This window comes from Anabrus simplex, chromosome 2, assembly GCF_040414725.1.
Source record: "Anabrus simplex isolate iqAnaSimp1 chromosome 2, ASM4041472v1, whole genome shotgun sequence".
Lineage (NCBI taxonomy): Eukaryota > Metazoa > Arthropoda > Insecta > Orthoptera > Tettigoniidae > Anabrus > Anabrus simplex.
Window position 1 is genome coordinate 668,423,865 of NC_090266.1, and position 17,976 is coordinate 668,441,840.

General features: G+C 35.5%; 1 protein-coding gene across 26 annotated transcripts in view; it reads right to left on the bottom strand.

Annotated features, from left to right (window-relative positions):
* Nucleotides 1–17,976, bottom strand: part of bt (projectin protein bent) — a 520,921-nt gene that overhangs the window by 358,309 nt on the left and 144,636 nt on the right. The window contains exons 23-38 of one of the 26 annotated variants that reach the window (XM_067141199.2): nucleotides 15,566–15,619; nucleotides 15,411–15,479; nucleotides 14,008–14,070; nucleotides 13,752–13,814; nucleotides 13,477–13,539; nucleotides 11,695–11,754; nucleotides 11,240–11,302; nucleotides 11,102–11,161; nucleotides 10,769–10,822; nucleotides 10,605–10,664; nucleotides 10,094–10,153; nucleotides 7,155–7,217; nucleotides 7,005–7,064; nucleotides 3,310–3,408; nucleotides 2,031–2,123; nucleotides 24–128 (exon numbers count right to left, since the gene is read on the bottom strand). In XM_067141199.2, the coding sequence (XP_066997300.2) occupies nucleotides 24–128; nucleotides 2,031–2,123; nucleotides 3,310–3,408; nucleotides 7,005–7,064; nucleotides 7,155–7,217; nucleotides 10,094–10,153; nucleotides 10,605–10,664; nucleotides 10,769–10,822; nucleotides 11,102–11,161; nucleotides 11,240–11,302; nucleotides 11,695–11,754; nucleotides 13,477–13,539; nucleotides 13,752–13,814; nucleotides 14,008–14,070; nucleotides 15,411–15,479; nucleotides 15,566–15,619 (1,089 nt within the window). Of the gene's footprint in view, nucleotides 1–23; nucleotides 129–2,030; nucleotides 2,124–3,309; nucleotides 3,409–7,004; nucleotides 7,065–7,154; nucleotides 7,218–10,093; nucleotides 10,154–10,604; nucleotides 10,665–10,768; nucleotides 10,823–11,101; nucleotides 11,162–11,239; nucleotides 11,303–11,694; nucleotides 11,755–13,476; nucleotides 13,540–13,751; nucleotides 13,815–14,007; nucleotides 14,071–15,410; nucleotides 15,480–15,565; nucleotides 15,620–16,190; nucleotides 16,254–16,857; nucleotides 16,921–17,976 lie in introns of all 26 variants that reach the window. The other 25 variants (XM_067141200.2, XM_067141201.2, XM_067141202.2 and 22 more) reach the window with 25 other exon arrangements.

The window sequence follows — 17,976 nt, forward strand, 5'->3', positions numbered from 1 at the left end:
CATGGAAAGTATTTTTTCCTCACCTTCACCTCTGGTTCCTTAACGACTGTCTTCTTTTCAACGACCTTTTTCTCCTCCTCTTCGTCTTCCGAAGGCACATACGCCAGAGGATCGTATTTCTTAGGAGTCTAGATTAAATAGAATTGAATTTCTGTTGAATTTCTTGCCTATATTTAAGTCGCTTCATGGCAGAATAATAAAATAGCACTATCAACATTAATTCAAATTGATTTCCGAAAGGAAAGTCAGATGTTGCCAGACGGATAGACCACTGTACCTATATTAAAACATAACAAGTTTGGAGAATATATCACATTCAATGTGTGCTTTAAGTACATTATTGTAATATTTGCAGGGCAAGAACTGTGGTCGTGTAAAAGCATATGCAAGCGTGCATTTATAGACACTAAGCAGTTTCCTAAAACTTCTTCCAGTACTAGCAAGGAACTGCGCACATTCGACTGTTCTGGGTTCTACATATGTACTTGTCAGACCGACTTTAATGTATGGTCATAGAAGGTCTATTATTATTTTGTATTATTGTGGAACTCTAAGAGGTCTATTTGTTACTTTATGCGTGGGCAACGTTATATCCTCTCATTATACAAGGATGGTGCTAGCAGTACGAAGTAACATTAGGCGTTGGACACTTAGACCATAGGTAGATACAAAATGTGTACCTCTTCTCAGTTACAGAGATTACGAATGTTAAGTGAATTGCAATCATAGAAACACATTACTCAACTCCATAGTTTATGAAATCTGGACCATTGGCAGCTTATGCCAAGTTGGAGGGTAATATTCAATAATATTAAGATGGCGGGCAGATATGGGATACCTTCAATTGAGTTTATTTTTTGATACTTTTGTGGGGTTCATAGTTTTCCTCATGTCCTGCTACTTTACGACTGTATTAATTACACACTTGTTTCAATAAAATGGCTCAAAATATTATAAATAAATGTGAATATTGGGGTTCAGATACATATCCAACATATTTCTCAAGAAGTGAATAGCCTTTCTAATGCTAAATCTGAGTTTCTTGGACTATTATGCGTTAGGATGGAAAGCAGAAGAAATGTTATCATACCTAGTCTGGTCTTGAGTCTGAAGAGGCTATGCAAACTACTGTTCAGTACGAGAGCCAAATGTTCAAGATCTTACAATACTTCTTCAGTCATATCACCGCCACCAATTAAGTTCCTCAGACACATATTGAACACAGTTGAAAGATATTGTCAAATGCTCATTCTAAGTGCTTGCGAATTTTAACGAAGAGATCAGCACAGTGGAAGTATGTAGACTGGAAACCTTTAAGACAAGACGACGGCATGCATGAAGAATTACGTCAGAATATTACACAGTGATAAAAATGGCTGCATAACACTAATGGGGAAAAAGAAGTTAAGTGTCTTCTAGTAAAACTGAAATATACTAGAAGTTCTATTATTACTGTTGTATTTTATGTTTTACAGAAGTTATATATACATAGTATGTTGATGTCAAATTTGCTTGTAATCGAGATATTCGTCTCTTCAAACTCATAATGTTAACGGTATTGATGATGGAGCCAGCATTGAACAGTGTTACTCAAGATGACTAAACACTTCCTCAACGATAAGACCAGGTGACTGTTACCTTCATATTACATGTATGCCACTCCTCCTCCCGTGAGAGTTGAAAAACGACTGATGTTAGAATGTTCATAGAAACAATTACTTGTAAAAGTCACTTTTCACTTTAAACAATAGTCAACAGAGGCATAAAAAGTGTATTTTAAAAGACAAACATTTGAAATACCGCACTAAGCGACACAAATCGCAGACAACAGGACGAACACAACAAAGCAACCAGCAGGAATATTTACATCTGGCAAAGAAGAATAAGAATAAGAGGAAGATGAAGATGAAGAAGTAGAAGAAGAAGAAGAAGAAACATAGACATAAGCTTTCAAGATAAGAAAGAGATAATGCAGCGCGCGACGGCACAGAACGAGAACAACAGAGTTCAGCATACGTGTCTCTTCTCACCTTCAAGGAAGACTTCCTTGGAACCACCTTCTCTTCCTCCTCATCTTCAGAGCTACTCGGCTTGTGCGCCTTCGGCTCAACCTTTTTGGTTTCCTAAATAAAGGCATATACAATAGATGAAATGTACTAATTTTCGGCAAGTTAGTCTTACGAACTTAACAGGAAAAATGACGAATTGACAATTAACTAGGTCTATATGTTTACCTTCCTATTCTTAGATTTTAAGTTGTTCCCTAGCTTGCCATGTAGCATCAGAGGTTGTTGCGTTCTAAATAATCAAGATAATTTCCTAATCGTACTCTTTTTAGGGCTGTTGTGCATTCCACTTCTCTCCGTATACTTTTATATGTGTTTGTGTTATGTCATTGGTGCTTTATCACTGGAAAACTTCAATTATATAAAATAAATAAATTGATGTATAAATAAATAAATAAATAAATAAATTACTATGCTGATTCGGGGAATATCATACGCACCTTTATTACTATTATAAATAATGATTGCAAGGTACAATATTCTGGCTTTATTGGGATCAATAAAACACCTCAATGATGTTCTGTTCTCTCAGAATAAGAACATTTGTACTGCAGAGACGACAAGGAAACTTTACCTCCATTCGAATTACTTCTATTCAGTATATGCTTGTCATTTGATGGTGAACCGGAGAATTAAAGTGCGACATATAAGTTATAGAAATGACTAACCAAGCCATTTTTCACTCGGTCTTTACGCTTGTATTATCAGCAGACAAACTTTTGTTGAAAATGAAATTAATTTTTGTAGGCAATTCATGTTAATCCATTCAGGACAAGAGATACGATGAGAAATTTAATTATTTTTCTATTTCTTTACGTACGAATTTGTGTCCGATTAACTTTCTATTACATTAGATCCTATCTTCAATATCGTGCCGTGCAGTTGGTGTTACGAGCACAAAAGTATCGATCTGTAGTTTAATGATATTCAGAATTCTACATTATGCATTGTGGTGAATTAATCAATCCCAGTCCGAGAAAAATATCAAGATTCACTTTAACACACTTCTGATGCCACATCCCTAATTGCACATGTTCCGTATATCACTTGTATAGGAATTACACAGATAAATACAACATTTATATTCAATTACTACCAAAGCCAACATAGAATAAAGGGATGAGCAACACAATGAATACATAGCTGGAGACGAATGACGACCACTTGATTACAGAGACATAACGGAAGACAGTAACCACCAAAAAAGCAGGTGTCTGGTGTAGCTACATCGACAACCACATACCTTCGTCTCGGTTTTCTTTTCAACAATAGTTTCTTCCTCTTCCTCTTCCTCTTCATCTGAACTTGGCACATATGCCAGTGGGTCGTACTTTTTAGGTATCTATGTTTGGATGGAAAGTGTAAGGATGAAATTAATATTATTCAGTTAAGGATTTCTATTAGTTTAAGTTAAAAATCACACGCTCTATATACTGTGAGTGTGGGTTAGGAAGCATACACTAAGCACACATTTCAATTGATGTCCTTTCCTTTCACAATTTGTTCACTAACAGTTCTGAAGATTGCAGATTTCTTATTTTCGAATGAAGGTACAGTAGTCTTAGGTATTCTACGTAAGTCTTTAAGCTCCAAGTTTTGAAATATGCTGTGTCATTGCCATTTCCTCCACTTGTTGTAACCACTGTCGTCTGACACTATTTCCTTCTTCTTGAACCACTCGAGATTAGAATAATCAGTGTTTCTTTAAGGTGGAGTTCGAGCGATTGTATGTGCTCACTAGGAAACTCTTCTCTTTCTCCATGATTATTTCATGTTCTTCGCGTGTTGTTTAATGACTGGCAAACAGACGTGACCAGTTACCACCTTTTACCCATATACTGCATCTTGAAAGAATAAAGTATAACGACCATTAGCTTAACAATGTCAACTACCCTAAACATTATTTTCCCTTCCAAACTTTCCGTAACATCTCATCTGACAATAGAACATACTATGTTCTCTCTTCTCACTCGATGCCTTCCTTCAGTACCATGCTCCACTATTTCCACCTCTCGTCAGTAGTTTTCTATTGTGAAATAGATTTTTTACTCTTCATTTCATTTATACCCACTACGAGGATTTTTACCTTTTATCAGTTATAATTTAAAGCTGTTAAGAAACGTTATGTAAAACTTACTGGTATATATCTTATATAAATAAAATCTTATGCCCGATTTTTCAAGCATTTTAATTACCCATGTTATCCCGTTACTCTTGGAATATTAAAAATGTAATCCACAGTGTTTTCTTCAGTAAAAATTAAATAAATTTATCTATGTATCTGTTAATCTTCATTCAAGTTCTCAACATGTCTTAAGTCGGCAATTTTTGTCTTCTCTATTGGCTTATGTTTCATTCAATAACTGTGGCACATTTTATCGAAATAATCCATTAAATCGACTTTCTCTTTCGGTTTGATGTTCTTTTTCCCTGTATTCAAATTTGAAGTTACCCTGTAACATCTTCAAGCTATGGTCAGGAATCAGTCAACAATCGCTCGTTGAGAACATCTCCTAGTGAAAAAGTACACACGCTACAGAGTTCAAAAAATTAGGGGAACAAGTTTTTGAACGTATGCCATGCTCCACAAAACAATACCTCACACCCAGGTATATTACCAACGAAACCTTTATTCTTTACCGTTGAAGTATACAAAATAACATCGATGGATTTGCGTTCAGTGTCAGAACACTGACGAAATGTCCAAATAGGGGCGAAACAAAGTGATAACAGTCCTCCAAGGTGGATTTTATCACAGTTGAAGAGCTTCAGTATGGTGTATGTCCTCCACGAGCATTTATCACAGCTTGATATCTACGTGGCATGCTCCGTACAAGTCGACGCAAGTCACATTGCGGTATCGGGTCCCATTCTTCAATGAGAGCCTGTTCGAGGTCTTGGAGAGTCTGTGGTGGAAAAGGACACCCACGAACCCTTCTGTCAAGACTATCCCACACATGGTACATGGGATTAAGGTCGGGACTCACTGCTGGCCATTCCATCTCTTGACTGTCCAGTTCTCGCAAGATGCGCACTACGTTAGCCCTGGCATTGTCGTGCATGAGCACGAATTGAGAGCAACACCGTATGCAGCAACCAACGCATGCTGTAGCAGTATCTGCTCGATGTACCCCACAGCGGTAAGATTACCACGGACGACGACAAGATCCGTACGGCCATCAATACTGATGCCACCCCACACCATCACAGAACCTTGTCCGAATCGGTCGCCTTCCTGGACAACATTTGGTATGTACTGCTCACCACTGCGTCTCCATACACATTGGCGTCCATCACGCTGTGTGAGGGGAAATCTACACTCCTCTGTGAACAACACGTTGGCGAAGTTGCCAGTTGACGTGGGTACGGGCAAACAGAAGGCGAGTTGCGCGATGTTGCTGCGTTAAACTGGGCACTCGAACAGGACGTCTGGTTAGACACCGTGACTCCAGTGACCCTTCTGAGGTCTTTTTTGCAGTTCTCTGGCAGTTGCTGAACGACGCCGCAACGCACAGATGGTCAGATATCGGTCGTCCTGTGGGGTTGTCATGCGTCCACGACCTTGTGCAACCATCGTTTTGAACTGGCCTGTCTCATCTCATTGTAGCGATTCCACAAGCGTTGAATAACTGACGGGGAGACATTGAGATCCGCAGCAACACGATGAAACGTCCATCCTTCCTGGATCAAAGTGACGGCCCTTGCGACTTGAACCTCGTTAAGATGTCTCATGGGATGTGCTGGTTTACGTACAACGTGCTGAAATGACCGCAGTAGTCTGTGTACCTCACGACACTCAGACGCCTGCTGTTCACTTTGTTTTGAGGGGTCACCTGACAGTTTAATGCATGGCTACACCTACAGATAAAGTACAACATCAATTTGACATACCCTGAGTAGCTAAGGTCTCATGGTATGCTGTACGACCATTGGAACCTCATCTGCCAAATTAACGTTCACATATCAGACGTTACAAAACATGTTTCGCTAATTTTTTGAACTGTGTATTATTACTAATTCTGATTTCTATTTAATTCACTTTATGGGGAAGTTTTGAACTTAGTTTCAACTAAGCATGGCATATTTAATATAATTCTACATATTTCACAAAATATTAAATAATTCTAAAGTTAATGAGAGACTATAACTTCTCGTGTAGACCTAGATTAGTCCACCATGTCTGTCTGAAAGTTTCCAACTTTATTTGCAAACTACAGATTTGGCTGAACAGAAAATTGTTCAACACATACCGGTAAGTATACTACAGTATTTTTCTCACATGCGTTTTATGTAGAGTTTTATAGCGGCTATGGTAATGTGAGTGAGTGACTACTGTTTCTTGGCTGTTAGTTCCCAATGTGAGGAGCATTGAGTAAAGCGTTATCAACAACTAAAGTCATTGTAACCTGTTAAAAAGAATTAAAGGCTTTATAAGAATGCTTGTGACGATAATTAAAGTTGCTTGATTAGGACGGAGAGTCTTGGCCTAACTTCAGATCCCTTCTCAACGAACTGAAACATGTAGATTTAAGTCATAAAACTAGTAAAGTGTGAGTAACTGTTTTGTAGCTTGAGATGGACTTTTCACTGCTTAAAGGACCTCTGCATTTCCTTTCTCCCTCATTTCTGATGATATGTACCTTTTATCTGTTTTCATTTCAAGCTATTAAGAAAGGTTCTATGAACGTTTATCTTGTACATGTTATTTAGATCAAGCAAGCCATTCAGTTCGTTCTAAAAGCGAGCATTAAGAGCTAAGATATTAGACTGTATTCCCCATGTCAGGTCTCTTAATGTAGGAACTTACAGCGTTACATTATCGACGTATTGAAAGAGTAATTCATTCAGTCATGTACAAACTTTGATCGTTACTTTATGTGCACAGTTACATTGACTTTAGCGTGTCTTACTGCGTACGCTGCCAGTTGTTTACTGTACCTGTGTCTCCAGTTTGGGAGCTACTTCTGTCTTAGGCGGCTGTACTTTTTCTTCTGCCGCCTTATAGAAGAAATAATATTGTTATGAGTTTTATAGAGATTGAATGTATAGTATTATATTGAATATATGCATGTGTATGATTATGTATACCTTCTGCTCTGCTTGAGGTGGCTGCACTTTCTTAAGAGATGGCCTTTTGCTCGGCTCCTCTTTCTGTCAAAAGAAACAAGAGAAATATTGAATTAAATGTTCAAAGCGGCACTGAATTGCTTCGTACCGAGATATGTTCTAACTTCGTGAACTATCGACCTGTACAGAAGCTAACTATGTAGCGACTAATGGCAGTAGAATGATCGTACGCGTTTTTTATACACAAATATGCATATTTCTTCGAGATATCAATTTCATTCTATTCATATGATAAACTACTATGAGAGAGTTATTTGAACGCTGCTCCTTAAAAATAATTTAACAAGTAGTAACATCTCATACCATAAGGAGGCACTGGATTCTAGATAAAAACTTCAGCCATCAGTCACCTACAAACTCATTATGATAGACTAAGATGGCCTTTTCTTATTCTTTTTTGTGATACTGAAGAAAATATTACTCCAATAAGGCGCTACGCGGGAGCCAAGTCACGTAATATCAGTGAGTTTAGTCAACTTGTTACTCCGTCAAGCGTAAACATTGTACATTGCATCTTCTGAAAACGACCTCTCTCCAAAATGCAGCTGATCCAGTTGTATCCTATGTAAAATATAAAATAATTACGTATGTGTGAACTACAGACGACGACTGTATAATATAACAAGAATGGAGTAGGCACGCCAAGTAAGAAATTGTTACAGCTCTCAGCTTTCAAACTGGGAGTGGATATCAAACCTTTTAACTGGCATTTCCAGTATTGAGTAGCACCGTGGTCGTCACATGGATGACAACAAATGTTTACGAATGTTCTGAACTGTTAGAAAGAAATAATTAATGCACTAGATGTTTTGTTTACGTTATTGTTCAAGAAATTAATTTTCTGACAGTGCACACTAACGTCGAGTAGCGTTTCAATCGTGATGTCCAATGATCGAAAATTTATTTCGTTATCGCATTAACAACTTGCCATGCTGAACTTCCGTCGATGACAAGAGTTGTAGATATTGAAAATGAAGTTGAAACACACGACTCAATGTTCACGTCCATCCAGTGAAATAAATGTACTCTACCGTGGATATGTGCGAATTTTCAGAAAAAAAGTATTTTATAATTTGGTCAGTACCGAGAGGTTTAGAGGTACATCAAAAGTGACATCATTCTAGCACATTCTTCTTTCTGTCAATCATAGTTTTTGTTATTATTTTTATAAATAAACCATTCATTGCGTTGCGCATAATTTTAATGTGTAGTAAGTGTTTTAAAAACGCATTGATTTACTCTCTCCTGTCCCAGTTCAATTCAATGATATGAATTTAAGAACAGTAATATAATAATTTAATAGTAATTATTTATTTTAACAATGATGGATGTTACGCAAGGATAGTTTGGAAAGCCATTGAATCAATACGATAACATTCCTTTCTTGAACGTTTTTATTCCGCATTGTCACCACTGGAGTATCCCATAGTCTGATAAGACGGTTTTTAGTGGAAGAGTCCTGAAGCTGACTTCTTAGCTAGTTTGTGAATGCCAGCTGAATGTTCTCGTCTGAAGTGAAGCAACAGCTAGTTTTCTTTCGGACTATAGAGGAAGTGCATGAGGTGGAGCTGTAAGCAGGTTGAGACAGAATATCGCAGCAACGTTTGTGACTTTTACCATGAAGGGCATAGTGGATCTCATTCCATTGAATATTCTCGTCGTCACCATAATGAAATGCGCATCATTGATAGTTGCAACTTTAGTCGATGAGCAGTGATCTTCGCGGATCATCTAAGAATAGGTCACTTTTCCTTTCCTGTCTTGGAAATGACACGACTTTTCTGTGGAAGATTGTATGGAGGATGTCACCACTGAGAACTTTCTGCACACATGTTACGTCAAATTGAGCATCTTTGAACGAATCCGTCAGGCTCACAGTAGTAAACAAAGGTGTGCACAACCCTTACACACTGAAGGGTTTATTATCCGTAGCAGATTCCACCCACTAGCTACGACGCCTCATCACCATTATCCAATCACAGTACTAATTCAATGACGTTCCAAACCATCTCCAAAGTTATAAAGTGCGTTTCTTCTTCTCACCTGAAATGTTATTTCTACCTGTCGACGATTTTAACTGTATTGCCTAAAAATAGCTTGATAATGTATAAATGAATCTTGTATTAGCGTATTTGTCTCCAGTCAACTTTTCCGAACAAGTTCCCTACTACTCCTCTTCTTAAATGTTAGCAACAATGAATAAGGAAATATTTTAAAGTGTAACTGTAGTATTTATCCCATGAATTAATTCATTATATTGTATGTCCGGTTCCAGTGATACTCTTCTAACTCGATAACTTCGAACCCACCTCATGGGTATTCCTAAAGAGATTCATATTATAGCTGTATCTTTGTAGATTCGCTTGACAAAATGTGAATGGTACCTATTTTGTTTAAGTGACGTTGTGATAACCGGTTATCTTCTCTCTGTCTGTTATTAAATAAATATGCCTTTACTGCTTAGAAGGATAGCTATAATTAAAATAGGTACTGAGTATGAAGTTTAAGTAGTGTAGCTGTTTGTCAGGCGTGTGTGACACTTTCTTTACAGGCTCTATTCTGTTCAGCTCCTCTGGCTGTTATTAGAGAAGATTTTAGATTATTAGTATCAAGAATGTTTATCACTTGTTTGAAAATCTTATGTTACAAAATGTATATAATTTAATGAAATAACAGTTAAATACTGTAGTGTAAATACAATTTATCGGCATAAGTTTAAATAGTGTACCTGCGTGCCTGGCTTTACTGAATCTTTCTTGGGTGGGTCCTTCATATCTCTATTCTCCAGCCATCAGTAAAGAAAATATTGTATTATTGATTTCTGAATTTTCTTGTAGCATTGATGTGAATAATCATAGAATATTTGTAAAATGTTAAAGTCTTTGATATTAATTGTGTACCTGTATGTTCGTCTTGAGTGAATATCTCTTAACAGGCTCCTCTACGTCTCCATCGTCAGCCTATGAGTAAACATATTAGTGATTTAGAATTCAATTGTGATAGTTTGAAGAATTTTAAATTTTAGCTGATGTATTTAAATCATTTAATCATAAAATGAGTGAATGATGCAAATGTTTGCGTTATTTGAATGGCTCCTTTAAAAAAAAGTTAATCGACGACCTCTGTCACAGCCTTTTACTAGAGAATTTTTCATATCATGGGTTCCAAGAACTCTAGGGTATGAACATTTGTTCTTAAAATATGTGAATTATTTACGATTATATCAATTTAAAATTGTATCTGTTTGACTGATTTGAATGAATCTATCTTAACAAGTTCTCTTTTGCCTCGTCTTTCCAGCTATTATGAAGTAACATATTACTATTATTGTGAAGAATGTTTCTGTATTGTTATGAAGAAAGATACTTAAAGTATGGGCACATTTTGAGAGTATATGGTGTTAAAGTGTACCTGTGTGTCTTGTTTGAGTGAATCTCCTTTGACTGGCTTCCTTATGTCCCGCTCTTCTGTCTGTTGAACATATTAGTGGATTAGAATTTAATTGTAGTATAATAAATAATTATAAGCAACATATTTTATACCATAATTCAATGGAAATAAAATGCGTAATGTACCTTTTTGTCTTGTTTGACTGTATCTTTCTTAAGTGAATCCCTTCTGTCCCGTTCCTGTGAATGTTTCCAAAGAAAGTTTCATGTTACTGGTTTCAAAAATGTTATTAGTCTGTATATCCTATATTTTAAGAATAGTAAAACGAGTATGAATACGATTTCTTAATATTTCAATATTGAACAGTGTTGCATGTTTGTTTAGTTTGAGTGAATCTATCTTAATTGGCTCCCTTCTGTCTGGCTCCTCTTCACATAAAAAGTATAGTAAATTTAACATTATTTATTTGAAAATCTTATTGAGAAATGTTCAAGTAGATGTAACAGTGAAAAGTGTACCTGTGTGTCTGCTTTCAGTGAATCTCTCTTAACTGGCTCCTTTCGGTTCCGCTCCTCTGTCTGTTTGTGAAAAAAAATAATTATTGTTTGCCTTCATCATGATAAGGAAATGTGTGTAATAAGCAATGAAAAGGGTACCTGGGCTCTCGGTTTCATTGGTTCTCCCTTAATTGACCCTCTTCTGTCATATTCATCTTCCTGCTATTGAACAAATTTAATTATTAGTAATTTATAGAATTATGACTGGAACTTATATTTATGTATTTGTATCTAGTGTGTAGTCTATACCTTTGTTTCTGTCTTCTAATGACGTTAGGAGTTTCGTGAATTGTTATTTACAGAATGTATCTTACTAGAGTTTCATCCTTATTTGTCGAAGAAAATTGACCTTAACAATAGCGATTTAATTTATAAGTAACAATTATTGCTAATGTGATTAGTGAAAAGTACACATGTGTTTCTTTTTGTTAAATTTCTTTTACTGTTGTACCTGTCCTATTACGTCATTCTTGTTACGATTATAGAATACTGAGCAATGCTATGTTAATATTTATTGTTTAATATATTAACAATGTGATAAGTGAATTATGTACCTGTGATTCCGGCTTGAGTGGTTCTTTCTTAATAGACTCTCTCCTGTCGCGCTGCTCTTCCTGTCACGAAAAGAAATTAATAATGATGGTTTTAGAAAACAAATTTAGTATAGAGAAGATGCATTGTTCCTTATCTATGTATATGGTTTCTTTCTGTGGTAAATTGAATAGCTAAATAGTATTATTTATTGTATTTATTTATTTATTTTAAAGTATTGAAAATATCGCTTTCGGCAGGAATGTTACGTATTGCAAGTTTCTTTGTCTTGTTCAAGAGTGAGATTAGTACGATGTGAGTACATAACCTACCAATCATCACTGACTGTTGGAATAAAGACAGTCGTATTTAAAGTAACTTATTAGTTCACGGTTATAATGAATACCGGTAATTTACATGTGTGACTTTTGTATAACGTTCGAAATATTTAGAATTTAACTGTTTCTATCATGCACTATCATGCAGTATTTTTAAGTGACACATTATTAATGATTTTAAACGAAAGTATTTCGAATCATAACATGTAATGCATTTTTAACTAAATGATACGTTTAATGTAGGTTCTTTATCTCCAGTTTGTGTAGTTTAGCTGGAGTTTTCGTTTTAGCCTCCTCTTGTTATTAAAATCACATCAGTAAGCTTTTAGTGCTTGCTGTTGTCGTTATGTTTTTCTAAAATGGTTTTGTATAACTAGGACCAGGATTTTTAGCTATTGATTTCATATCTTCTGTTATTCTTAAACTTCTTTTAACATTTCTCTATTTCACACTTTATGAAATCAAATATCTGCTAGTCTAGACTTGAAATACCAAAATATGATATCACTGTCTATTGTGACCTGAATAGCCGGTATCTTTCCTCAAATTTTAATAATTATTAATTGGGTGTGCAAACTACCATACAACTATATAAAAAGTACCCCGCTTATGTTTACACACGATGAGAGATAAAATAATAAGTAAGGGGCGGAGTGATCTATCGTATAAAATATTTAACTGATTTTATAGTAATGTTGCTGTGTACAATTCTGTTGCATTGGTACATGTTATTTTGCCGCTTGACTGAGGTGAATACAAATCTGTGAATGTTCAAATGGCTAAACTACGCTTACTGCAATAGGTCGCTATTCAATTCAGACTTAACAACTACAGACGAATGGTAAGTCATCTGTCAGCCGCGCAGAAAAGCAAGAAGGCCTATGTCCGATTTAATTTGTAGAAATCAACTTATTCTTTGTTTTAATTCCATACTTTGGTATTTACTTAAGTTGATAATAGAACAGAAGCTCTGAATTACAGCAGTATTACTCATTTATCAGAATTTAATATTGTTCAAACAGAATTTAGCGCACATGGGTTTGTTGTCATAGTTTGTCATAGACTAGAAGATCGCGGAACTTTATTATGACAACGTAGCTATGACAGACTAAGAGTGGCAGCAAACATGTTGAGATGCTTACTTCTGCTTCCAAAATTGGCAGCAACCACCTTGAACTTCCGTATTTTGAAAGGAGTTGTGTTGCAAATATCCCGTTAAGGCATTAATGAACTCAAAACTTCCTTATGCCTTAAATATTGTTCTTAAGTGTTGCCAGAAATCTCATAAAATGGCATTTAACATACACTGTAAAAACTAAAATGGAGATTTAGAGAAGCTAAAAATCCAGGCCCTGCATATAACTTAATTACAATAAATAAATTACTGGCTAATAGAAAAGGAACAATATTTGATTCATATAAGTGTCCTTAAGTGTATCTTGTTTAATATAATTGTAGTGGGTGTACCTTTGCTTCTAGTTTTGGTGTAGGTTCCTTCTTCCCTGGTACTTTCTTTTCGGGCTCCCCAGCCTGCGATCAAAATGTGAATTATACTCGATCAGAGACAGAGTATTACTAATCCCATGCTACAGAATTTAAGTACATGTTAATTGAATGCGTATCTGGCTCCTTTTAACTACGGCCTTTAGTCTATGTTCAGTGTATTCTGATGAAAATGTCACATTAGAGTTATCATGTAGAGTATGCATGTCCATTAGGAATATGAATGTAATGAAGTGTACCTTTGTTTCTGGTTTCTGTGGAGGTTCCTTCTTCGCTGGTGCTTTCTTTTCGGGCTCCTCAGCCTGTTATCAAAAAGTAAATCAACAACAATCAGTAAAAGTGTAAGTCAAAATACTGTATTCTCTAAGTGGACTAGCTTGTACTTGTTTTTCATAGACTGGAAGATAAGCACTGTACCCTTGACTCATAAAATACGGACATTTTAGAGATGTTGTTAGGAAATGCGTATTCTTAATTATGTGAGTAAATGTGTACCTTTGGTTCTGGTTTGAGAGTAGGTTCCTTCTTTGCTGGTGCCTTCTTTTCGGGCTCCTCAACCTATCATCAAAGAGTAAATTAGAAATGCTGTCCGGGTTAGCAATATTAAGCAATTTACATGTAATGCATTGTCATTTATTTCAATTTCCACCTCGTCTCTGTAGCTATTTTCCCCTAGAAATAGTGGATATGTGAGGGTGATGTAATACAGCTTTATTATTATTATTATTATTATTATTATTATTATTATTATTATTATTATTATTATTATTATTATTATTATTATTATTATTAAAATCAAACAATCATATCAGCACACAAGTGTTCAGTTGAAAATTGGTTTTCGGAAACTAAGGTCCATCATCAGTGATTGAAACTTATTTTTTTTAAATCCGCATAGTTGTGTCGTCAAGACAAAATGGAGTCCTGAGCTCCATGGTACAATAATAATAATAATAATAATAATAATAATAATAATAATAATAATAATAATAATAATAATAATAATAATAATAATACAATCATCAGCATTGTTTTAACATAATGGATTTGATATTTTATGATGATTATAATTCATACTGTTTGATGTCCCTTCGTTGCTTACGGATGTAACAACTTTCGACAGAAATACTTTAGAATGGAATGCACTCATTAAAACCACTCCAAAACCTAAAATATTCTTCCCTCAGCCATTCACCTTATGAACCCCATATACCACAGAATATGAGAAAAGTACCCATTAAATATACTTACTCCTTGACTTGAATGATTTTTTGTCAACTTTTATAAGACTTTCATCCTCTGAGATGTCAAATAAGGCCTGTGGTTCTTCTGGATGGATCATCGTTTCCTTACAGTTGTTCCTTATTCTGGCGTGCAGATTTTATCTCGGAAAAATGCATGTGACAAAATCATTCCGTAACAGTCATATTACTTGAGAAATTGACAGACTTTTGTCTGTATGTAGCAATAGAACTGTCATACGAGAACTGTTTCTGACATTGAACGTTTACATCTACAGCCCCGTAGTTCAAGATATATAATAATAACTCGTTGTTTGGAGTCAAGCTGAAATACGACACGTTCATGTTATTTAAATGAAAAATGTGTATATGACTTATTTGTTTGTTCTGCCTCTAGGAATATTCCAGTATCTTTCCCTTCACTACTTTAACTCTACTTCCCTTCGTTCTTTATCTATTTATTGTTTGCATATCGTGAACAAATAGTATTGTTGATATGACGATAAAAACGAACAAATCTACGTTATCTTATGAAACAACCAAGACTTTCTCCCAGTAATATTCATTGATTTGTGGGGAAACAGCAGATGCAAATTTGGTATGGTCCTTGATTATTTATTAGCTGAAGTGAAAATAATTCAACTTAGATATCCCTACCTTTTCCTGGACTGCCTTCTTCTCAACAATGGATGCCTTTCTAGTAGTCTGACTCACTTCTTCTTCGACCTAGAGAGAAAATAATGAGAATAAATAAATGGATTGATATTCTACAATGGGCAGCTACAATGACAAATATAATTTCCATAGCATACCTTTTGAGTTGACATTCTCCTCTGCTGTACCACTTTCTCCTCGTCATGAGTTACCTAGGGAAATTATAAATCTATTAGTATTGCTGAAATCCTTGTAACAGCAAAGTCTCATGCATACAGACATGCTTGGTTAAATTTTTCTACAGGTTTCTGAGAAGCGTGGGTCACACTTAACTTGGTTAAATTACAGTATATTTAGTCATTATGCAGTCACTTCAACTGCTGAATCAGCTTTGAAATAACACTACATTAAAATTTATTTAAAAGTACTTCAATAATTTCCATTTGTCTAAAGTGTACTTGTAATGCAAAATATGCATTGTGTGCAATAATAAATATCAAACTATACTTACAGATCATCGTTTCGTGAGCTACGTGCTATTATTGGAAGGGAGGAATTATCAAGGGAATCATATTCGGCACATACTTACATTAGAAGAGGAAAATATCACAATATGGTAATTAATCAAGGATAATGAAAGGCGGATTAAAATCAGATGTTAGTAACACATGGATAATTCAAGTAATAGACTTAGGAAACCATGCAAATTTCAGACCACAACATGTTTAATTCATTGTTTTGAGCATTTTAAGCACTTGCTCTTCAGTGCGAAAGGCAATTTACCTTCTCTTCCATAGTCTTGACGACTGAAGACTTTCGCCTTGTTTCAGTCTTGACCTCCTTTACCTAGAAATATGAAACCAGGAAACGTACAAATATCCACCGGAATAAGCAGTCGTATGAAGCTTCACAGCCTCATTTCGTTTACCTGCTTTTAGTACACACGAACTAGGAATTTTTCAAGAATGTTCAAATAGCTGACGTGTATTTGAAGACTATGAACCGTATCATAAATCATTTATGTAACTTTCATGACGTTTGAAGTTTTATTCATAAATGGCAGTGTGTCTTAAGGTAACATAGAGGACTGATAAGATAACTAGAATAAAACATTTACTGCTGACTTCAGGAAAACGTATGATCTCTAGAATATAAACTGATCTGTGTGAACATGAGTTGAACGCAGACATTTGCTGTTTCTGCTGCATCATTCATTATTACAAGTATATCTGCTCAGTCATACTGCGAACACCAGGGGTTAAGTGGTAGCAGAAGCTCCTCCCTGTTACCTCAAATCTGTTAGTTCTTTGAGTCTTAATGATTTGTTGTAAATGACCGGAAATAACTGTGGAAATGTACAAAACGTCTGTCAGCTGATTTTATGAAAGTTATATTAAGGAAAAACGAAGTGTTTTTCCTTTAAAGCAATTAACGATAAGTGGTGTAGTACCTGTTGTGTGGAGAATCGCCGTTCGCTGACCTTCTTCTCAACTTCTGGTGAAGGTTCACGGATCTAAAAATATGTCCGAAATTGTCACAATATGGATATGTCTTAACAAGTATTTGCAAGCAACTTGCAAGGCGAGCGACTTTCAAACGAAAAGCAAATGTTATTTTCGCTAAGATGCGTTTCATGTTTGCAATTTAAGCATTTCACAGCGTAAAATGTAGTGTTTGAACATAAAACACGAGTCAAGCACAAAACTCACTACACAACATGAAACATAAAACACATAAAACACAAATAGCACTACACACATATAACATGAAGAGGGCTGAGGATACGGTCGCAGTCCACACATGGGATAAGACCGAAATTTCTATTTCATGTTATTGGGTGGAAGTTTGAAATAGTAAGGAATGTTTACTGAACTGGAACAGTTGATTCCTCCATTCCATATCGTCGGTTTTGATCAGAATATTCTCTCTGTTGATTTTCTGTGTGTGATAAAACAAAGTGAGCTTTAGCTCAAGTGCCTTGGCTAATAAATAAACTTCAAGTTCTCAACTTTTCGTGACTGTTATATCTTTTGTAATAATAAGTGAAGTAGAAATAACAGTTTGGAGAACCCATATGATAAAACAAAACCCGGCTGTGGATAGGAGCTTTCGACGGGGCTCAATGCCATTGACCGGTGAAATTCTGGGAAGGCGATAGTGGTTCCTTTCCTCCCTCATATACTAACCCTGATATGGAAGAGGTTGGGTTGTTCCTTCACCAAGAAAAATCCCATCACATACGTGGTTACTAGTTGGCTGTGGACCAGCCGAAGATGTGTATTTATGGATACTAAAAAGCTAAACGGAACCATTGTACTGAATTTACGTTACATAACTACGTGAACGTAAGTTTCACCCTATGAAATTAAAAGTGCTATTATATAATATCTTCAATACGATAAGCGTCACCGTATTCATCTTCTTATTCTTATTATTGGTATCATTATCATTAACGTCATCATCATCATCATCTGGAAAAAACTAAAATTTTCATAGTCTGGAACATATATATAGAGCTAAAATATTGGATGAATTTTTCATGACAAATTTTGTAATTATCCCGTGCCTT